The sequence below is a fragment of the Pleurodeles waltl genome, chromosome 6 (assembly GCF_031143425.1).
Source record: "Pleurodeles waltl isolate 20211129_DDA chromosome 6, aPleWal1.hap1.20221129, whole genome shotgun sequence".
Classification (NCBI taxonomy): domain Eukaryota; kingdom Metazoa; phylum Chordata; class Amphibia; order Caudata; family Salamandridae; genus Pleurodeles; species Pleurodeles waltl.
Window position 1 is genome coordinate 1,071,675,985 of NC_090445.1, and position 24,682 is coordinate 1,071,700,666.

Below are 24,682 nucleotides of genomic sequence, written 5' to 3' on the forward strand. Positions count from 1 at the left end.
CTAACAATAGCAATCCAGTGTGCTACACCCTTTCCTATGGTATGCCATTGTCATAGAACATCTGACTGCATGGACGTCAGGTCAATTAATACACTGGCTTCTAGTTTCCAAGCCCTGTTAGCACCTGTAGATTGCTTCCTGTGTGAAAATGTCTGTTGGCCATTAGAATGCAAATCTCACCTACAGGACTTGTGAGAAACAGATGCAGCCCACACCTGTGATCACCTCCATGCACACCACCCATTTCAACAAGCACTGCCCCTGCTGATGCCTGGAACAGCATAGGAGTTGCCATATTGTCAAATACACCGTTAAGCTTTGATACTAATTAAGCTGTGTAACACAGCCCTTGGGTTCATTTGTCACCTTCAAAAACACAGGACATACACAGTTTGACATGTCAACTCTCTAGTTCGTCCTCCAGTCTGAGTCAGACCACTGATTATTTAACTTGTCAAATTGCTGGATCTTGATTCACCCTGCATTCTGTCAGCCTGACTGGCATCTGTCTGTGCGTCACACTAAAGTATCCCTGTGTCTACATATGTACCACACTTGCGTTAGGAAACCTCTCATTCATCAGGGGGTATTGGGCATGGGCTTCTTCAATGCATACACAAATACATTGTATAGCATCATCTGCCTTTTAACTGTACCATTTGAGTTAAATCCTCTGTGAAAAGCAAAATTCATGGCCCATCCCTTGTCTGGGTCTCATTTATGCATGAATGACAAAGTGTGACAGTGTCCCAGGGGCGTATGCAGGGACTGGGTACGGGGACTTCCGCAGAACCAGCAACCTCTGATAATGTCCATGAAAAATCCACACATGTCAGGACCCTGACAGTTCACACACAGAATCACAGTGCTCACAACATATTGATGGGCTGTGTGTGGTTAATAGCTGCGACAATAATCAGCACAGAGGCTATGATGTTCACAGATGCAGTGGGAATTGCAGAGGCTAACCTGTGTACAAATGTTGTAATGACACCTGCTGGAACATGACACCTGAGACATTATCTCACTCAGCACACCAAGGTTGGCCTGTTGACTGTCTCATTACACGTCTTTAGTGACAGGGTGGGACCATCCCCATGTAGGTTCACATGTCCTCATCCACTTTACTCACATTGATCAACCGAGGATCCTCAGTAGATACAGGAATAGCTGCCACTGACTCATGATGAGTCCTGGACCGAACTGTGACAAATTACACCCCAAAAAATATACAGGATCATCATTGGACAACACACATGAACAAGACACCTATGTGCAATTGATCACTGGAAATATGTGGACATGTGCTGCCTCGTCTGCTGGTCCATCACAGCCACTTGAGAGTTGTGGCTCACTTCTATGACTTCAACTGTGGTGTCATCATATATTTGTGATTCACCTTTGTCTGTCTGAGCAAACAACATGGTACCCACTTCCTCAGTGCATGTGTATGACTCACTGTGGGATTCACCAACTAGTGCCTAGGAAGCTGTTACCAAAACTCTAGGACATAGGATGTTGAAAATGTGGACCATTGACATGAACAAGCGTCTGCCATCTATCTGGTGCATGCTTTGTCACATGTGGTGTCTACGTTACCCTAAATCTTGGAAGTCCATATTACGGATGTTGCTAAATGTATGACTAACACATGTCCTCTCTCATTTCCACAATGACTTGCATCTAAGGATTGGACACATGGACGTCACATTCATACAAGCATATGTGCAATAATGCTTCATGTAATACACACACACTTGGTCAACAAATAAATTACTTGCCAAAGAACACACATTGAGCCAAAGGCATTAAGGTATTGTACATATGTGCGTCACATTGCTATCCTCTCCTTATGCCAAACATGCCCAATTTGTGCAACACATATATGTAGGCCACACATATGGCCATCTAGTGCGTCAGCCAACCGTAAAAATACTGTGAAGGAAGTAGCGGATCATGGTCCGCTGCAATATGATGTCACACATGTGAACATACACCATCAACACCATAGTGGGTGCAATCAGCCTATCTCTGATGTGTCCCAAATGTAACATAACATAAAAACTGAAAAAATGCCCAAAACCAGTTCATGCACTGAAATTTTGACATTCCTAGCGTTATGCGTCATTTTTCGGCCACCAATACTGTATTTGCGTCATTTTATTTGACGCACAGGAGTGAACATTAGGCCGCATCCAGATATTTGTACAGGCCATGTACTATTATTTGGATGCGGGCTAATTTTCACTCCTGTGCGTCAAAAACAAATTACGCAAATACAGTATTGGTGGGCAAAAAATTACGCATAACGCGAAAAAGGGCGGACATTTCATACAGGAAGTGATGTAATAGGATATCCTGTTTACAGATCATGTACAGTGGGTGTACTTTCACTTTCACTTTGCAGTCTATGATTCTTCTAGACTGTGTGTCTGTGTAGAGAGTGGTGTCCTGAGATTTTGTGCTTTTTTGTCCTGTGTGCTGTCTGTATTGTCAATTTGTGAAATAAAAATTGTTGGTGTATACTGTCCTACTGTGTTTTGTGTACATTTGTCCATTTACCTAGTGTTTTTGTTGTTTGTGGGAGTCTGTTGTGGGTAGTGGTAGTTTGGGGATAGTTGGGCTCTTTTAGTGGTTAAGTCTACTTTTCTTCTGTATTTGTACCCCTACTTTCCCCCTTTTCCCCTTTCTATTTCTTTAACCCCTATTCCCTTTCACATTTCTACTATGTCTGGTAGGCCACATCTTGGCAGGATGGGTGAAGAGGAGTTGGGGGGGTTCATATGGTTTGTGTGCCATTTCTTGCCACTCATGATCGAGGCAGGGGGCAGGGTGATACAGGGGTATCAAACAGAGGCGCGCAGAATCCGGTGGGGAAAGGTTCTGCATCACCTGCAGCGTGTGTATGCCAGCCAGAGGAGTGACCACCAGCTGAAGCACCGGTAGGCTGACCTCATCACCAGGGAGCAGGATCTCTTGGACCACCTGGGAATCGTGATTGGTGGCCCTGTTGGTGAGTACTAATCATGTAAATGTGCACGATTAAATGCTCTGTAGTGACATAAGAGGATTTGTACTATGTCTGCCAGCTAACTTGCTGTGTGTAATGCTGGGGAAACATACAGGGATAATTGATGGACTATGGTAAGGATCACAATTGCTAGCTGTCAGGTAGCACGTGCTCAGCAAACTTACAGGATACTTTTCCATGAAGTAAATTGGTGCGGCCTTTGTGTCAGACAACCAAACGAAATAGGAGGCAATCATGTCTATATAGGGCACTTTTGCCAGAGAAGTAAAGATGTACCAACATATTGTCTAACTTTGTTGACGCAATAGCTAGACTGACTTAAGAATCACTACATGATGCAGAAAATGAGTGCTGGCTTCACGTCAATTGATTATAGCAAAGTGGCTCAGACCATGTCTCATGTGAGTCTGGTGAGTGTGGAAGGAAAGCGTTCACGGAAGTACTATGAATGTTTGGGATTATTGTGGTCCTTTATCTTTTTTGATACATGTCAGATCTGGATTTGGAAACATGGTGAAAAGGTGTAGGGTGCCCTCAGCTGGCATCTTAGAATGTTTGTTGGAGTTAGTTGTGCCACATTCCAATTAGGGATGGCAGTCCAAAGGTATGCACATGGGTTCACATCTCCATGGTTGGTGCAAATCACCATAGCTGGGCCACATCAATTGAATAAACTGTAACAACAGGTTGGCTTACAAAAGTCCCTGCCCCTCCCTCTGTACATTGTACCTATGTGTCATTAATGTGTCATGGCCACATAGCATGTTTGACTGGTAATGCAGTCCTCAAGTAACCAGGCTTTGGATGTCTCTCTTAGATGCACATGATGAGACGATTACACTCCATATTTTTTTCAGGTCACCAATGACGGGGCATGTTTGCCACCACATGATAGTTAGGGCCAATGCATGTGTGCAGATATGTGTGTAACTGTCACAGGAGACCCATGCTATGTACAAGTTGGCCGTGATATCAGATGCAGTATCATCATCTCTGAATGGCTGCCATTTCCTTATTCAGCCTACACATTGTATATGTCTTTGAAATTGTTGGTCAGTGCACAGATTTTGAGCACATTTCTTCCTTCCATGCCTTACAGGTGGACCGGCACCCTACACTCTGGGAGAGGTGGCGACATTTGAGGACCCCGACCACTCCAGTAAGTGTTGATATGTCTGTTATGTGTTGTGTTTGCTGGTTATGGACTCGTGTGAGTTGAACGCATAGCAAGGTGTGATGCGTTGGGCAATCATTTCTCTTGTTCCATGAGTGGGATTTCAGTTTCTCAAATGTTTTGAGTTGGCCAATGCGTATCCTATGGTATTATCTAGGGATTGTAGGCCATTCCTGTAGGCCCCACAGTGAGTACTGGCGTGAGTCATGTGTATGACACTTGTATCAACAAGAGTCGCACTGGAAGTCAGCGCAGATTTAGTCAGCCTGTCAGAACCACATCCTCCAAGATTGGTACAGCAAATTGCTTTCCAATAGACTTCTGCTTCCCTATTTACCAAGGTACTTATTAAACTGTAGGTAGAACCTCCTAGCAGCATGTACTTCCACATGTAGTGCTACAAGTATGTGGAACTTGAGTGCAATGGCCTAGGTGCGCATGCTAATCATGATCATAGGTGTTCTTGCAACTCTGTGTCTGATGTAAGTCAGGCCTTACTGGAAGTATATGTTGTGTACCAAGTTCAGCATTTCCTGACGTGTGGCCCTATGATTGGTCTAGGGTTTGCTGACTCCTAATTGTTGATAGACCTTACCTGTGGTGTGTGTGTGTAGAGCCAAACATGTGTGGAGTTTTCTATACACTCCTCTGTGTACATGTTGTTGGAAATTGATAGTTGTTTATCCACGCCCCCACCCTCAAACATGGGCATGGGTTTGTGAATGGGGTACCTAGTACTGATGCTACCAGTATGTTACACATACATGTGAATAAGTGACTGTTTGGTTGGAACCTAGTATACACACTCAGGTTTGGCACTTGGTACTATACTGGTAAGTCCAGTTACAACTTGCAGACCATGCGGCTTTAGTTTTGCATTCTGTACACTGACATTTGTAGCCCAGGTCTTGGCGGAGGATACGCAGCATGATTGTTAGCTGATAACTGGCAGAACTCAGATGGCAAGTCAAAGCCAGTTGTTACCCATCTTGTAGGTTATGGATGTGCTATGTGTGATGTGACCTTTGTAGGCTGGCCTGCCATGTACTTCCTCAGGGACATTCAATGATCTGTATGGTGATATGAGCTGTTACAAATACACTAGATGTATTGTCTGATTAACTTCTTGTGCCATTTCACACAATGCAGTTACTAATGTAGAATATTTGCATTTGTATTCACAGCTGCAAACATGACTCCAGACCAGGTCCGTGAATTCCAGCGCTGGGCCGTGAGATACCAGCACATCCTGCTGGTGGAGTCGGGGTTCAGGAGGATGGCCCGTCGATATCGCCATGAACGGGCCTCCGGGGCATGGAGGGCCTTCCCACAGGGTGGCCCTACTTTGCCCACCACAGCCACCACCAGCACAACCACCACTTCAAGCCAGGTGGCCCCACCCACAGCTGGGACTGTTATCCCTACATCTGCTGGACGTCCAGGCCCCAGCATTGGTACAGGTGCAGGACAGCCCACTGGCCTTGGCTCCACACACACACACAGACCTCCTCCACCGGTACCCAGACTGCCCCAGCTCCATCTGTTGATCCTGCAGCCTTCCACAACATGGAACGGAAGATGGACCGTGTGCTGCGCAAGTTAAGCCACCTGAGCCGGGATGTGCGCCACATTAACCGGCGTGTGAAGTCAATCAAGAGGACCCTCCGCAGAGCCAACCTCTAGACTGTTTTTTAAATGGACATGATTCCCTCCCCTCCCTCCTCCTTCCTTGTTCTTATAGTTAGTGGGCTTAGGGGCTTAGTGTTAGGTTAGTATAGGCTGTTAGTTTAGTTAGTGTTTGTGGGTGGGGGATGGGGGGTCCTGATTCTTTCTATTTTTACATATTAAGTGTGTGGGTGGGTGGGCTATGTTGGGGTTCTTGTGTGTTTAAAAAAGAAATATACAAATAAAAAAAAAATAAAAAAAAATATATATTTGTTTAGGATAGTATAGTATGTGTTTAGGTTAATATGTGTTGTCCTCCATGTGTCCCGTCTCATAAGGGGGGTGGAGGGTGAATGTTTAGAACATTTTGTTACATGTGATAAGTAAGTGTAGCTTAGGTTAGTTAGGGACAGTTGTGGGTAATGAGTAGTCAGGGTAGCTTAGGATAGGTAAGATTTTTCCCTCAGTTTCCTCTTCTGTGATTAGCATTTAATAATTATTTGGTTAACCCTTAACAGTATGTGTTAAATGGTACTTGATCCTGGGTTTGGAATCAGTGTACATGAATGTTGTACTATTACATTTGTGTCCTATGCTACAAACAAATCCCAACTGAGCTGTACGAATGGCAGCTACCCCAGAGCTACCTTGCAAAGTTTCCACCCTTCGTTGCAACCACCAATCACAGTTAATATGGATGACAATGTGTCTCTGCTGATAAGTGTATTTTCTACATCACAAACAGTGCTTCCTGACTTGGTATTGGGGGAACAGTTTTAGGTCTGACTGCAGTGTGATGATCAAGGACACCCTTATAAGATGAGTTCTCATAGGCACTCTTGTATTCTTGTCTTCATGACTCTCGTACGTCATTTGTGACACAGTTCAGCATGATTACCTATTTGTATATAAACTCATACACCTTCATTTATGCAGTTTTTGTAGTGTTTGGTAAGATTAGTGTGCACTGTTATATGTGTTAGTATTGCATGGTGACAACATTATGCGGCCACTATTTGATGACTTAGATATCCCTTGAGGAAGCATTCTTCTGCCCAACACAGCATGATGGTGTATGGTTTCTCACTTCATCAGATATGTCCCTCAGGATGGGCAGAGTATGATGCAATCATGGGCACTGTGCAGATTTATCTGACTACATAATATCAGGACAGTTGCATTGACAAGCTACGTAATTTGACAGTAGGCACATTTCAGTTATCTACTGCACAGTTGATATGTCACATTACCCAGAGACAGATTTGTTGTGTAAGTGCTATTTATTGAAAAGTGCTGTAGTGCTATCTGTACATTGTCCATTATTGTGAGTCAATTATAGTGACATCTTACATTGTGATCCTACACAAGGGGTTCCGGAAATGCTTTTGACATGCTGGGGTTGATGTTTCAGACAGTGCGGAGGGACAGGATTTGCCAATGAGTAGGAGAGAGACAATCACTGGGCAGGCTGACAAGATATACAGTGGTAAGCAGAACAGTCATTTAGTAGAGTTGTTGCAAGACTGGTATGTTACAAAGCGCAGGACCTTGGTAATAGTTGGCCATGTGGCAGGGACTAGTGCTTCCGGGTACTTTTCCTTGTGAATGTGATCTGTTCCATGTCTTCTTCTTCTGATGTGTGTGTTGCCTCCTCTGTCCTTGTTGTTGTTGGTTGTGAAGGGGCAACACACACCTCAGTGTTAGAAGACGTGGAGTCAGACATCCCGGTTGCTGCTCCCTGTGAAGGTCTTAAGGGCAGTACTGCAGAAAGGAGGATCTGCTGGTTCTTGAGAGTAGCAGCCACATCATGATGGTAGGCAGCCAGGTCGGCCCTGAGAGGTTCAATGTTGCATTCGTGCACGCGTTGGCAGGATTGCTGCTGTAGGCTTTGGGTCAACTGTATTACAGCTGTGCTGATTTCCTTCTGGGTTTTTTTCTGTTCCTGCAAGATAGATGTTAGGGCTTGCATAGATGCTGCCTGATCTGCAGATGACATCATGCACAAACGCACCCCCTCAAGGCTGGCTGCCATAGTTTGCATCCCCATCCGCACCTCCTTGGCCAGCTCCCGCTGTACACCAACTACAGTTCTCTCAAAGCTGGTGCCAGTGTCGTCTGAGTCCTCAGCTGTATTGGAGCTGGCAGGTCTTACAATTGGGGTGGTGGGTGGATCCTTTGCGATGGCTGATTGTTCTGTGCTCCTCCTTGTGACTGAAGGTGGGGTCTGTAGGGTTTCAAGGACCTTTTGGATAGTCTTCTGGGGAATGTTTATTGGCTCGTAATCCATGTCATCAGGGTAATCTGGGACAGGCATATCCGCAGGAGATCCATCTTCCTCTGCAATGAGAGAGGGTACAATTAGTGTGTCTGTGTTGAGGCATTTGTGATGTGACATGCCTGCCTTGTGATGAATTCACATTGTGATCTTGTTTCGTGTTCATTGATCCAGTCCTTCAGGTATTCTCCCAGGCCTATGGCCTACCTGCATGTCACATGTATGTTATTGAGTTATTAGACTTGTCGGCATCATCTCTTCTAGGTGTTGGTTTTGGCCAAATAGAGAATTGCCACCTTCTTGTCCTACTCAAGCCTCCGTCTACATCCATTCTCATGGTGAGACCTTTCACTGGCTGTGGGTGTTCTGATGGGCCTGGCAGCACACTTAACAATCTGGACCTGCCCCAATCTCTGATCTTTCACATCCACTTAAATGTATTTGACATGTGGCATATCCTATGCAAAAGCTGCACCTGGGGCTATCACAGTGTCGTGATCAACAAAACCGATAGTGTAGGCCGGCCGCAGCGTTGCAGGCCAGTTACGGTGTCAGGAAGCCCCGCAAACAGTACCTTTGGAATCGCAGGGTGTCGTGCTCCTTGCCGTAAGCTCCGGAGAACGGCGTCACAGGTGTCCCGCTGTTGGTTCTGGAGTCGGTGTGTGAGTCGTCGGGCCCTTGAAGTCACACGCCTTGGGGATCGAACTCCAGGCTGATGAAGTCACCAGTGCTGGCGTGGATGGCGTTGGGGCTGTGGTGCGAAGCTGGACGATGCGACCTGCGGTGCCCACAGGTCACGGTGCAGGCAGCAACCCGGTTGCGGCGTCTGTGAGACCAGGACTGCGGTGTGAAATGGGGGGGTGCAACATGCGGTGTCACCAGGTAACGGAGCAGGCAGCGGCGTTATCGGTGCTGAAGGGCTGTCATCGGTAGGTCCAAGCCAGCAGGGCCAGATGGGGCACACTTCGGGACCCTCATGAGCAGTGTCCACAGGCCAAGTGCAGACAGGATGCCTGGTGACGGCAAAGGAGTCGATGATGCAGGTGTCGGTGGACCAGGGCTACTGTGTGGGACGGGACGGTGCTTCGTGTACCTCACGAGCGGTGTCCAGAGGCCAGAGTGCAGGCATTAGTGCCAGTGTCAGCAGGAGTGTCGTCGTTGGGGATGCCTAGGCTGCGGTGTGAGCAGGTGATGCCGGAGTGAGAGGCCCACAGGTCGCGGTGCAAGCAGCGGCTCAGTGAAGTTGTCCGATGACGGTGTAGGTGAGACCAGGGTCGCGGTGCGAAGCAGGGCAATGCGACTCCGTGTGGCGTCGGCAGGTCACGGTGCAGGCCAGCGGCTTCACAGGGGTTTCTCTTCTATTCAACAGCACAAAACACACAGTTCCCAGTGCTGCAGGTCGAGGAAACTGAAGTCTTTGGTGTCCCTGAGACCTCCAACAGGAGGCAAGTTCTACTCCAAGCCCTTGGAGAACTTTCTCAAGCAGTACACACAGCAAAGTTCATCCTTTGCACTCCTTTCAGGCAGAAGCAGCACCTGCAGGCCTGTCCAGCAAAGAAGCACAGCAAAGGGACATTACTCCTCTAGCTCTTCAGCTCTTCTCCTTGGCAGAGGTTCCTTTTGATTCCAGAAACATTCTAAAAGTCTGGGGTTTTGGGTCTTCTTCTTATACTCCATTCTGCCTTTGAAGTTGGCAAACTTCAAAGCAAAGTCTCAAGTGTTTGCAAGATCCTTCTTTGTCCAGGTGGGTACACTTGCCAGGTTGAATTGGCAGTTTAAAACTGCACACACAGACACTGCATTAGCAGGTCTGAGCCAAGTTTACAGGGCTACTCATGTGGGTGGCACAATCTGTGCTGCAGGCCCACTAGTAGCATTAGATTTACAGGCCTTGGGCACCTCTGGTGCATTTTAGTAGGGACTTACCAGTACATTAAATATGCCAATCATGGATAAGCCATTCAACAGTACAATGTACCTAGGGAGCAGTGGTAAAGTGTGCAGAGACAATAAACCAGCAAAAACAGACCTGAAAAAAAGGAGGAAGAAGGCAAAAAGTTTGTGGATAACCCTGCAAAAAGGGTAATTTCCAACAATGCATTTTTCTACTTTTACTTTTTATAAGTTTAAAAATATTGGGGATGTTTGTTGAATTTATGTAAATAATCTGAGTACTTGTTTGAAAATTAATCTAAATTGTGTATGTATTTTTGGATGAACTGTACTTTCCTAGCTCTAATCTAATTTTAAGGGCAGTAGACCCCTTTACTACACAAAACTACAGTAGGGATTAAGGGGGTCATTCCGACCCCGGCGGTCAAGGACCGCCGGGGCCGGGGATGCGGGAGCACCGCCAACAGGCTGGCGGTGCCCCTCAGGACATTCTGACCGCGGCGGTTCAGCCGCGGTCAGAACAGGAAAACCGGCGGTCTCCCGCCGGTTTTCCGCTGTCCTGCAGAATCCTCCATGGCGGCGCAGCTTGCTGCGCCGCCATGGGGATTCTGAGACCCCATACCGACATCCTGTTCCTGGCGGGTCGCCCGCCAGGAACAGGATGGCGGTATGGGGTGTTGTGGGGCCCCTGGGCCCTGGGGGCAGTGCCCATGCCCGTAAGAGGGCCCCACTATGTATTTCAGTGTCTGCTTTGCAGACACTGAAATACGTGACGGGTGCCACTGCACCCGTCGCACATACCCACTCCGCCGGCTCCATTCGGAGCCGGCTTCCTCGTGGGGAGGGGTTTCCCGCTGGGCTGGCGGGCAGCCTTTTGGCGGTCGCCCGCCAGCCCAGCGGGAAAGCCAGAATGGCCTCCGCGGTCGAGCGGCCATATGGCGGCTCCCGCCGCCCGCGGGGGTCAGAATGACCCCCTAAATCTTTTTCCATAGATGTGCAGTTGATTGGTGTTCGACATGCCAGCCTTAGGGTGGTCTTCCCCCAAACTGTTTGCCTTACTCCTCCGGTTTTTGCTGAATTAGTTTTTGTTAGCTTTAGAACTTGGCACACTGTACCACTGCTGACTAGTGCTGAAGTGTTTGTGCTCTCTCCTTTAAACATGCATAACAATGGCTTACACGCAATTAGCACAATTAGGGGCATATTTAAGAGTTCCTAACGCTATTCTTACACCACATTTGCATTATGTTTTTTACACTAATGTGGCGTTAAAAGGCCAAAAACGCTGCACCATATTTACAAAGCGGCGCAATGCATGCATTGCGCCACTTTGTAACCCTTTACACTACATTATGCCTGTGCAAGAATAATGTATGCAAAGGGGGCATTCCCCCTTTAGGGGGGCCCAAAAAATGACGCAAGGAAATCTAAAAGATTTCTTTGCTTTGTTTTTTTTTTTGCACTTTTAACACCTGGTCAGAGCAGGCGTTAAAAGGAGGCTTTCATTGGTTACAATGGGCCTCTAGGTGCTTTGCAGGGTTAGCATCCACATTTTTAACGCTACATACAAGTCACCCCTAGGGTAGACCCTATACAGCCCATAGGGCTGTGTGCAGTGTATTTAAAGAGTTGGACATGTACTTTTTAGTTTTACATGTCCTGGTAGTGAAAACTCATAAATTCGTTTTTCACTACTGTGAGGCCTACCTCTCCTATAGGATAACATTGGGTTACATTATTACATCTAATAAGTGATAACTTTAAATTAAGAACACATGTAAGGAAGTCAAGTTTGATCTCTAAAGAATTGTAATTTAAAATATTCTTTAATGGTAAAGTTGGATTTTAAGTCACAATTCTGAAAATGCCACTTTAGAAAGTTGGTATTTTCTTGTCCTAACCATTTTGTGCCAGCAGTCTGTTTCTCAGGTCACATGACTTGGGGTAGCTGGCAGTTGGCCTTTGTGTATTACTCCCAAACAGTGAGATAAAGGGGGAATAGGTGTTGGGATCATGGGCCATCTCTGTCAGAATGAGGGGGAGGAGATATCACCTATCACACTTGCCCATCACAAAGGCTGTACCTTAGCATATTCACAGTGAGGTTCACAATAGTCTTTTATGCCCCCTCTCCCGCCCCCCCCCCAGCAAGCTGGGCCATGGCAGGGAAGCAGGAATTTCCAGACACCTCTGTTGGGGGAGGTTTCTAAAAAGCTTCTCTCACTTCAAATTGAGCAGAAGGTATAAATAATAGGTCCTCAGACCCTTCTGGGCCTGTGGACTTTGCCAGAAATAAAGACTGCCCAGCTCTGAAGTCTGCCCTGCTGACCTGTTTGCTGACCAAGGACTGTTATGCTGCTGTGAGCTTCCCTACTGAATCCAGCCTGCCTTTGTGGACTCAGAACTCCAGTAAATCTCCAAGGGTAATTTGGGTGGCCCCCTACTCAAGCCATAGGGTCATAACAGTCTTCCTCGACACATCTTCCCGCAGTGCGATGCACCCCTCCATCAACTCCAACTCAGTGCGACGCTGCTTGTCCTAGATGCCTACATATCTCAGTGCAAGTCCTCGCAAGTCCCGGCAGCTTCTTCAGTTCATACACAGCCTGACCCCGACACCAGCCCAATGCAAAGTATCTCGTCCCCTCCGCCGATGCAGCGCTGCACAAATCTCCACAAGCCTCACCTGCTTCCTTAATGATGCAGGACCTCTTATCACAGCTCTTCATTGACAGTCAATGTCTCCACCGCTGTTCAGTGCATCTCAATGTCAGACCTCTCATCGCAGCTCCTCGTCGTCGGTTCTTTGATGCCGGCCCACTCACTGCGACACAAGGAACTATGTATCTTGATGCCCAGGTCCACAAGATACTCAGTCCTGTATCCAGCCTGCACTCCATCACCGTTGGCCTAAAATTGTGACTTGGACCTGGATTTTTGTCATTTTGGTCTCAAATAATTTATTACATTTTATTCTGTTTTTCTAAATTGGTGTGGGATTTTTCTTGTGTTGTGTTTTCACTTTACTGCTGTTTGTATGCTGCATAACTCCTTTTCACATTGCCTCTAAGTTAAACCTGACTGCCTTGGGCCAAGGTACCAGCGAGTTAAGCACAGGTTAATTTGGGGTTTGGTTGTGGTTTCCCCAACAAGAATTGTGGAGGCTGCTTGAGCAGGGTTTCAACCCCACTCAGCCAGTAACCCAATTTCCTACAATTGGCAAATGGTGCCAATGGTAATGGACGGAGCATGAGAAGAGAAGGTTCTTAAGAAGTTTACAGCACGTTGGCATTCCACTGTCTAGTCTTACTCATTTTTGCATCTCATTCCAGGTTTTAGTACAACACAGGATAGAGCTTACCTGACAGTCTTATATTTCTTTGTTGTTTAAGGGATTTCAGAATGAGGTAAGCATTGCTTCCGGTGTTGCAGGTACTTCCCATTACAGACCATTTTATTTCTCAAGTAGGACAGTGATCACAATATAGTGCTTTACATGTGCTCCACAGTGTCTTAAAGGCAATCCTGGCCTGCAAGCCCTGCTAGTGTAAGCCATGGAGTAAGAGAGCATTGTGGTTGAATGATGTTGTCTGGTTTCTGGAGCTATAGACTAGGTGGACAGTCAAATGAAGGTTAGCTTTTGGGCAACCAAAGGATTCTGAGTATTATGCCTGTAATGCCACAGAAAAATTGGAACACACCCAAGTCTTTATTACTGGCAGATAGACTCCATTTATTTGTAAGATAAAGTAATTACAGTATAATTAGAAAACCTTGTAAAGATCTGAGAATAGGTGGTGGTTTGTTGTCCATCATTCCTTTCCTTTCATGAACTGGTTTCAGGTCATTCAGCGGCAGAGAGCTTCAGGGTCATGCACTTTATAAGTCTACCATATCCTAAAATACAGTGAAGTATGCTACAAGTGTTATAAGTGTGGTTGCGATTCTCAGCACTGACAGTTCTACCATCTGAAGTTTGACAGGCAGGGGCTTTCTTTAGTACAGAGGAGGAACAATTCAGTTTTTATGGGTAGCATTTTAGCTAGTATATGGCCATCCTCTCTTCTAAAGCCAGTACGTTGGACTTCAGTTTTTCAATGTCACTATAGTCTGGCACTGTAAGGTAAACATTACAAAGTTTTTTATAACCGTTTAATAAGCAATCCAAACTTTTTAAAAACCTCATGGCGTATAGAACTTTAATGAAAGCTGGCTTTGATCATTAAAAGTTATAGTACTTTTTATAACTTTTAAGCAAATAATTCCAAACCTTTTTAACGCCTACATAATGTTTACAAACTTTAAAAAAAAGATGTTTGTTTATGAAAAATGTATAAATACTTGAGCAAACCACTCCGCCTATTTTTCAAAAAGTTATAAAACGTATTTAGAGGATTTAGAAATGTTTTGAAAAAGGTTGTCAACGTTCTTGAAACGCAAGAACAGATGTGATCTACCTAAGGACCTACGATTAACCTGGCTTGTAGAATTTAGCCACACTTTTCTAACAAGAGGCGAGGAGGACAAGCAGATCTGTAGTCCTGAAGCAGGGTGAATATAAGGCAAAGAGAAAATCTATAAAATAGCTCTTTGGGAGGTTTAAAATGTGTTTAGGGTTCAGTATCACCTCATTGTAAAAGAAGGATGCAGTTGTCTCATAGGACACACTGTGAAGCGAAATACAGATGCTTGGGGGCATATCTACACAGAAGTGGTGCAGCGCTGTTACAAAATAAGGAGTGCCACGATACGTCACTTCTGAAACACTGGGATGCGCCGTATTTACACAAATACAGCGCATCCCTGTGTTTCCCCTAGCGCTGGCATTAATTTAGGTGCCACCACCAACGCAGACATCCTTGCACCACAGTGCAAGGGTGTCTGCATTGAAGGGAATGATTGTTTATGTGCAGGAAGGTATCTCTTCTTGCACATAAACAATCTACAATGGCGATTTGTTACTTTCATATGTACTGCAGAATGCAGCACATATAGAAGTAGCAAATCGTCATTATTGAATGATTGTTTATGTGCAGGAAGAACACCTTCCTGCACATAAACAATCATTCATGGTGTTTTGCTCTTTCTATGTGTGTTACAGATTTATGAATGCTTGTAAATCTGGAGCGGTGTCAAAAGCAATGGGTGTCGCGATGAAACACCCACAGCAACACTCATTGCACGCCCCCTTGCCACAGAAAACTGCATTGATGGGCCACATTGACAAGGTGGCGTTAAGCCACAAAAAGTGGCTTAGCGCCACCTTGTAAATATAGGGCTGTGCACAGTGCCACCGGGGCGTCACAAAAAGTTACACTCCGGTGGTGTTAGGGGCATGTAAATCTATCTTTTTTATTTCCGTGCTGAAACACAAAAATATTGATGTTCTGCAATTGTACTGTATGAAGATCCCAATATGGTAGTAAAAGGGTTTATCACGCTAAATCTACAGCGAGATGTATCCACAGGGCTATGGATATACGTGGGTCACGTGCCCAGCATGACAACCAAGGTCCAAGTTCTTCTCAGATGCATTGATTTCAGAAACTCACACAGTTGAAAATTTCTTTAAAAGAAATGTTCGTGCAACCTAAACTTTTCTTTTTTTTTTTACTTTTCCCAGCTGGTGTGTGAAGACGTGAACGTGGATCGGTTTTACCCAGTCTTGTACCCTAAGGTAAGCACCTGACAGCTGTGTCACTCCAGATGCTTTACCTTTTAGAAAGGTGAAGAAAAGTGACATCTGAGCAAGTCACGTGGAAAATGTGAAGGGGCGGAGGGTGGTTCGGAAGCCGCCGGGAGAATCCTTATAAAAGAAAAACACTCTTTCAGTTGATTTCATTATCATGTATAATTTGCGCATTTTGAAAATCAAATTCGTAAAATACATTTTCATAACGAGTCTTCTTCGTCAGGATCTGATATGTCATAAACTGAGCCAAATAAAACCTTAGGTAATTCGGACCTGGCCACGGCCCTTTATAGGCTAATGTTTGTATGGTGGGATAACGTGATAAAAAATAAAATTCATCTTGTCATGGGTTGGAAATGGCCACCTGCAGAGTTATATTTAGAAGGGGCAGAACAGGTGCTATATTTGGGAATGACCTTCCATGGACATAACACAAAAAAGTTACGAGCAACATTTTCCCACATTCTTGCACATTACCTATTGCCTGTTGCTGGTTTTAAAAGTAACTTTCACACAATGAGCGATTGACAAGCCTAGGTAGGAATACGTGTCCCTCCTCAAAACGCTTTGAGCTTCAACACCACAGATTATATTTTGTGGGCTGAAGTAGAAACAGTGGATGTTGTTTTAGAGAGAGGCAAAGGGAACCTAAGAAGGTGGATAATACTGAATGTACAGGCATAGGTTGATGGGGGCACTTATAAAAAAAGACAGTGAGACCCAAAGGAGGATGCACATGTACTTCTAGAAGCAATCCAGTGAATGGTGTGACATGGGGCATCATCACCCAAGAAGACATCATCAAACTAAAGAATTGTCTGCAATGCCTGTTTTGGCATTTGTTAGAAATGGAGGACAGAGTAAAGAGAAATGTTTTCTAAACTCTGCACTACATGGACCCTTTAGGATCAAAATGTCCCGAAGACATGTAAGAGATGCTGGGGTGATTCTGCAAATACCTCTAGGTAGATACCACATTGACCATTTATCGGTTCAGATATATGGGCTCTAATGCAGTTGGGGGGGGGAGGGGATGCACTTACACAACTATTCTATTCAAGAGTTTAAATATTTCTTATAAGCTGTGGTGGAGAAGTTCAGCTTTGGTGCCAAGGACCAGAGTGAAATTGTTAACAATCCATCCCAGCCTGTAGGTTGTGCAGACGCTTCCATGTTGTGTTACAGCCTAGTTAAAATTGCTTTTGGTGCAATGGACTAAGCCTCTTCTCACTGTTCACATGATACTTGGAGATAAGCTACAGATGCAATCAATTGTTCAAAACCCCAGAAAACATGAATCTTGTTATCATCAGATCCCTCCTACGGAAACCAAGGATTTAACCACAGGCTTATTATTACATGATGTCTAACCTTGCTTTTACCAGCAAGATCACTGAAAGGAAGGTTATGAGACAACTCCACAAATGTGTGGAACTGAATCATATCCATCACAACCATCAATCTGATTTAGAGGGGTAACAAATCAGTTCTGACCTGCAGCAGGGAAAAACGTCTTCTAGTGGGTGAGAACAAGAAGTCAGGCATCGTGCTCCTTGGGATTGCAGCATCCTATGGTACCATTGACCATACTGTATTTCTGTGAAGGCTTGGAACAGATCACATCCTTACTATCAAACCACGGCAAACAATCCTAATCAGAGCCTTTGAATCACCCCCTTGCAGAGTGCCACCATCATAATTTACTTGTGCCCGCTATCCCCACTCTTAAAGCAGTACAAACCAATCTTCATAGGTATACTGACAATACGTAAATCCACTCCAAGGAGAAATATGGGCCAGATAACCAGAATAACATCACAACGTGCATGAATCAGGTGCAGATGAAAGACAGCCTTCCCGTACTGATGGACCATACAAAGGAATAACAACTGGTCAAAGGGAATAGATCTGAGGAACAACTAGTCTTTAACTAGTGGGCCCTTCTGCAAACCACCATGTATAGATAGTTCCTGTGTAGTTCGGAGCACGGAGACTGTCTTACTGCGGCATGGTACTGAGCCAGTTTAGATATTCTCACAGGTGTGTGCTTTGACTGCCTCTCTGCCTTTCTCTCCCTTTACAGGCATCGCGACTCATTGTCTCCTTTGATGAACACGTCATCAACAACAACTTCAAGTTCGGGGTCATCTACCAGAAGTTTGGACAGGTAAGACTCCCCAGACCAATCACCCTGGTAGCAAAGAAAAGTAGTACCCTGACTCCTGGCCACATTTGTGTAAAAAGAGGTAGCTTGTAATGATCCTGTTCTCTTTGAGGTTCTTTTTCTTACACGCTGTTTAGATCACTTCACACTTTTATCACTTATTTTACTGTTGTGTCCTGAGTACAAGGTGATCTAACTATTCAGACCCCTTCCTTCCCACTTTTCTTGTCTTCGGGGCAGGAAGTGGTGTCCATTGCCCTGGGTCTGGGCCATGGAAGATTCTGTCCAGCAGGGTCCTAGTGAACTCCTCACAACATAACACTTACTCTATGCAGAGGAGGGGCTTTATCCATTCCTACTCTATTTGTTTCATACACTTTAGTTATGTCTCACTAATTCCCCAATCAAAAGCATCATACACTTCAATGGTGTCTCACTTATTTCAATGGATTCCCCACGTGCCCCTATATTTAATCCACTTAAGTGATTTAGGGAACGCATGATACTATAGATGCTTTCTCCCATTCAGCGCTGTCTCTCATTCCTCTCATTTGAGCAGCTGAAGCACTTCCAGTGAGTATCACCCATTACACCTATTACTGGCCTCTAAGTCTTTGTTGAAGCCTAGTTAGTTCCATTGCCATTTGTGTAATTATGGGCCAGGGCAAAAGCACTGAGCCCATGGGTACTCTTTCTGCACCGGCCTCCCCTGAGCTCATTCAGCCCCATCCAGTAATGTGTGAAAGGGTTCATGTCAACTGCAACTTTATTCAGTCGTTTTCCTCTGTGATGCAATTGATTCATTTTTCAATTTTTTAAAAAAGTGTATTTATTAGACGGTCAAGCACAACCTATACATCGCATACTATACATAATAGAAACAGATTTAAACATTTTTACAGTAGAGCAGTAGATAAAAAGGCTTTCAACTAGTTAGCCAAAAACAACACCTCAGATAGTATACCCACATTACCTTGGCATACACTCCTACTAGTGTGTCTCACATAGTCAGTTAGCAACTACTCTAAGTACTTCAGAACAATTACTATGTTGACATTCTAAGCCTTGGCACAGGGAAGGGCCTCACTTACACCCCACTCTAAGCAGTCCGGCTCAGTTAGCCACAAGACAGGGTCTACAGGTGTGGAAGGTGTATTAAACCTGCATGGAAGCAGGCCTTATATTTTCAGTGATCAGAGCTATCTGGACTGTCTTTTTGTTTTTTGGGCCTCTGCTCTGTTGCAGTGAGCCCCCATACTGGTTCATTTGGTCTCCCCTCCACGACCGCATTTTAGTGCATTGGGCCCTTCTTCTATCACATTTAGCACTACAGACTTTCTTTCAGTGCCCCGTCCTGAGGTACTGCGGGCCTTACTCTTTGACACCAGCCCTTCTACCAGTGTGGCACAGCGGTGTAGCTGTTAATACTGAAGTAGGTGCAGTGGCACTGGGACCGGACAACTGAGGGGTTGATTGTATTTCAGTTTTAGGTGTTTGTACTACCAAACCAGGGAATGGGTGTCCATTTTCCTTGCTAACATTGGGGCCCATGGAAGCCTTGCTACGCCATTGGTGCACCAGACCACTTGTCTAAGGTACTAGATCTCTCCAATCCATTGGGTTCGAATCTGAAATGACGACCCCATTGACTAGTGTTAGCACCTTCCACAAGTGCACTGGGCCCCTCCTGTAAGCACTGGCCTTTTCTAATAGTGCAGTAGGCCCATTTAGTAATAAAAAAAGCTATGCTTTTAAAGCACTGACACCCTTTTTAGTACACTGGACCCATTCTCTAGTGCACTTGGCCCCTTTTGTAGTAGACTGAATTAACCCTCTATTACCTGGCATCCATGACTCTTTTGTATCAAGGATCGCCACCTGACAGCTCTTGATACTTGTTTCTACGGATCAGAGTGAGAGAATAACTTCTTCACTGATGTGTGTTGGTGTGTAGAGGTCTGGTCAAAGCTTACCACAGCACTGTTTAGAGATGGGCTGAACAAAATCCATTCTTACACGAACTTGATTCTTCAACGTATCACATTTCAGATCTCCGAAGAGGAGCTTTTCAGCACCATCGAAGAAAGTCCGGCCTTCGAGGAGTTTCAGGAGTTCTTAGGGCAAAAAGTCCAACTACAAGATTTCAAGGGGTAAGTGTGACCCTGCAGTGGGGGGATCTGCAGAAACTGACCACTTTATTGTATACCTTTGAGCCCACAGTCATTTTGGTTTTGTCAAATGCCATGTGAACTGGAATTTTGGCAGCATGCCACAGTATACAGGGTCTGCCTTATATTTTATTAAAAGAACATTGTCCTGCACTTGGATTCCCTTTTAGGTCTCCTCTACCAGACTGCACAAGTGTGTCTGGTTGTGATAGAGAATTAACATATAGCCGCCCTTTTCTGACAGTAGGTTGGCGTTATTGTCACTCTCATTTTTTTGAATCTCATTCAATAACTTGCTTTTCTCTTCTTATGTTTGTCTGTCCCTTGGAGAATAGCCTCTTTAGGATCCTTTCGATTTGCTGACTTGTGTCCTTTCACTTCTCATATTTAGGTTACTACTTTTTTCTCCTATATATTTAGCACTCCATCAGAGTTTGTGTTTTCTAGCTCTCTCCCTTGTGTGCAGCTTCACCCCCTAAAATATCCATGACTTCCCCCAACAGCACCTGCTCCACCCCGCAAGCTTGTCTATAATACCACAGCTATAGCGATATGTTTGCTGGGATCTTTAAGAAGGGCACACTAAGGATATTCTGGCACTGGGGGAAGGGCTTCCTGGCACACTCATTCAGTTGGCATATGGTGGAGAAAGTGTACTTAGCATGAAGGCTTTCCTGCAGGCCCATAAATCTGCTTTCTTGGCTACTGATGAAGACCGAATGGCTGAAACGTATGAAAAGAAAATTCAGGCTTGGCTAGTGTTTCCCTTTACATTCAGACACTTCCTTGTTCTTTTGAAATTTTGTTCGGTTACCAGAGTGAAAAGTATTTCAAAATTAAAACCATGATATTTATAAACATTGAAACGTTGAACTCAATGTACTACACTGAGATGTAATATGATACGTTTGCTTTTCGTGCAGTATTTCAAGCAATAGTAACTTTACAGACAAACATGCTTGGCAGTCTCATTAGAAAAGCAAGACCTATTGGCTTTGCCAATGCTTGTTATTATCTTTTGAGGTTGGTGATGGACTTAGTTTGGAAGATACAAATAAAGTATGTGAACTCATATATGGCTATAGAGAAGAGTTGTATGAATGAGCTGGGAAATTACCTATGGGCCAACATTTAATATCACACTGTAAGTGTTTTGACATAAACCACTGTTCAAGTTAAAGGTACATTCTCACTGGTGCATCCTGCATATATTTCCCTTTTTACAATTTATGTTTTGCATATGCATTAAGGGCTTTAAGTCCCCAAGTGTCAGAACGAGAAACATATTTTTTTTTTAATGGGGTGATGGAGTTTTGCTGGTCGAAAGTAAACAGGCAGGTATTTTGGTATAGTTGTTCCTGGCTAAGGTGAAAGAAAGTGTAGAAGAGGGGGATAGGTAAGTCCATTACATAAGCTGCTAGTAATGGCTTGGTGAGTTATTGCTTGTTGTCAACATTGGCACTGATCTGAAGATCATAAATGAGAACCCAGGGAAAGCAGACTCTGGGTTTCAATACTTCGAGGTTGGTAAATCAAGTACCATTTCTCCATTTCTCTGAGTAATAGTAGCAGAACTTATCTCCAGTGTGGCATGATTGCATGAGTGTGGTATGATGTGAGTATGTGTGTATTTATATATATATGTATGTATGTGTATATATATATATATATATATTTATATATATATATATATATATATATATATATACACGCACACACACACACGTCAAAAAAGCTTTTTCTATGGAAACATGGTCCTAACTAAAACTGCCTACCGGCGACCGCCACTAGGTTCTATATATATATATATATATATATATATATATATATATATATATATATATATGGCGACAAAGTCTTGGCAAAGATTAAGAACTTATGCACGACAAATGCATAGCTTCGATTGGCTGCCAACACTTCAAACCAGGAATGTAAGAAGATAAGGGGCCAAGGTAGTCACCCTGAGCTAAAAAGTTTTTTTTATTTTTTATTTTCACTGTGAACTACAGCGGATTAGGCGAAAATAAAAAAATATATAGTGCTAGCACTTGCACTTCTTTTCTATAGAGCCCCGGGTGGGCCAGGTCCCGGGAGCATTGATTTATATATGTGCGGTGGGGAGTACCCCCCCCTCCCCTACGCCCTTGGGACCACCTCCTCCCATGGGCACAAACACTAAATTAATGAATGGGGGCCACCTGGCCCACCCACGGACCCGAGGACCAATACCTTCCCAGGGAACAAGCATTAAATTAATGGGGAGAGGCACCTGGCTCCCATCCCCCCTACAGCCTCGTGGACCACCACCTCCCCGGGGCACAAACACTAAAAAACAGCCCCAGGACACCACATCCTGGGGCACTTTTAAACTTGTGTTGAAGGGGAACACTAAGCTCCCCCCACGCAGCCCCGGGGACCACCATCTTCCCAGGGCAGTTTTGTTATTGAGTGTGGGGGGTGCGCAGCACCCCTTCTCCTCCCCCCATTCCCTGCAGCCTCAGGGACCATGGCCACCTCCCCGGGGCACTTTTGTAATTGGGTGCGAGCACAGACCCATTACCTCACTGGTGCTATTCGTTGGAGTGGTGCCTCACTCCCCGCCAAGGAGCCATTGATGGCACTGGGAACCGCCACCCTTAGGGCTGGCTCCTGCTATGTCCCAGGGTTCCCACCCCCAGGACATAGCTGTTTGCTGTGGCTCAGCTGCAGCTCTACAGCTGCTGCCAAGTCAAACACTCTGCTTGTAGCGAGGGAGAGTGGTCAAACAGCTCTCCCTCGCCGTAAGCAGAGGTTTCTCTATTTGCAGGCAGGGAGAAAGAGGAAACAATTGCTTTCACAGAGAGGGAGCTTCTCTAGACGCTCCCTCTCTGTGACAGCAATGCTGGGTCCCGAAGGAATTTGGGAGCCAGCTGGGACCCTGGGGGTGTTCAGGCGCCCTCCACGGTCCCCAACATATTGACTGGGTGCCCTGGGGGGCACCCAGGTCATATGGCCAGGCCCCAGGAGATGGGGTCCCTGGGGCCGAGATCTTCTCTGGTGAGGGGGGGGAGGGGTGCGCACTGTCCCAGTCCTCGAAAAAAAAAAGTATTTAGGTCACGTCTCAGGGATGGGGTCCCCGGGCTGTGGTTGACCTGGGGATGGGGGCCATGCAGTCCCCCACCCAAAAATAATAAATAATTAGTCTGCACTGTGGGGTATGGGGTCCCTGGGGCCGAGATCGGCTGCTAATTACTGCAGATATTACAGCAATCATGACAACTTCTCTAATGTCCTTAAATCTATAAATGAAACAGCAGTCAACTTTTTGATGAAAAAGCTGTGCGTGGCGAGGGCGCAACTTTAACATACAACGGAGTTACGTGTGGCATAATGGTGAAGCTCACAGGCCCTCACACTGGAAGTTAATTTCCCAAATTTTATTTATTTTTAACTTTAAAAGTTTAAGGATGATTATGAAAGATGGTCTCACTCTTTTTAATTGACAAATAAATTTTTCTTTTCAATTTGTCCAAAAATAACTCATTTGAAATAAATTGTTCACCAAAGCCCAACAAACTCTCTCCTACTCACTCCTTTTCTCCCTTTCTCTCTCTCTCAATTTCTTTTTCAATCTTTCTCTCACTCATACACCCACTCAGACCCTTATGCATCCAATCACAAACCCACTGAGACGCTTGTGCATCCACTCACAGCCCCACTCACACCCTCACAAGCTCACTCACAGACCCACTGAGACACTCATGCACCCACTCACAGACCCACTCAGACTCTCACACACCCAGTCACAGACCCACTGAAACCCTCATGAACCCACTCACAGACCCACACAGACACTGACACACCCACTAAGTCATTGATGCACCCACTCTTACACTCAGACACTCATGCACCTACTCACAGACCCTCTCACACTCACCCACTCACAGATCAACTCAGACTCTCACACACCCAGTCACTGACCCACTGAAACCTTCATGCACCCATTCACATCCCCACACAGACACTGACACACACAGTAAGATACGGATGGACCCACTTTCACACCCAGTCAGACACTCTCACAGCCACTCTCACTCCCTGATACACCCTCTCATACCTATTCTAACACCCAGAGAGACAGGACGTGGCCAACTCCCGCCCTGCACGGCCAAAGGGCCATGCGCAGCATGGGGTTGGATGGTTAGGGGGGTTGGCCGCAGGATCTGGTGGTAGTTGGATTAAAGTATAGGAATAAATATTACTTTACATTAGAAAAACCAAAGAAATTCACTGAAAAAAACAAAGGTTACAGGGTTGTTATAGTTAGGAAATAGCATAAGAAAAACCCGTGCCTTAAGGTAACCATAACTCATGCCCTCGTCATGCACTGCTAATTACCCCTCAAATTACAGCACTCATGACATCTTTGATAATATCAATGCAATTTGCAGTAAGATTTTTTAGGAAAAAACTGTGCATGGCAAGGATCTAACAGAAATCATGACAACTTCTACAATGTCCTTAAAAGTGAAACAGCAGTCACATTTTTGAAGAAAAAGCTGTGCATGACGAGGGCGCGAGTTTATAGTTACCTTAGGGCATGAGTTATAGTTACATAAGATAACTATAACTATAACAGGT

General features: G+C 45.1%; 1 protein-coding gene across 5 annotated transcripts in view; it reads left to right on the forward strand.

Moving 5' to 3' along the window:
• RAP1GAP (RAP1 GTPase activating protein) overlaps positions 1-24,682 on the forward strand; it is a 431,870-nt gene that overhangs the window by 341,573 nt on the left and 65,615 nt on the right. For all 5 annotated transcript variants that reach the window (XM_069240088.1, XM_069240087.1, XM_069240086.1 and 2 more), the window contains 3 exons: positions 15,662-15,715; positions 17,814-17,897; positions 19,944-20,044. In XM_069240088.1, the coding sequence (XP_069096189.1) occupies positions 15,662-15,715; positions 17,814-17,897; positions 19,944-20,044 (239 nt within the window). The remainder of the gene's footprint in view (positions 1-15,661; positions 15,716-17,813; positions 17,898-19,943; positions 20,045-24,682) is intronic.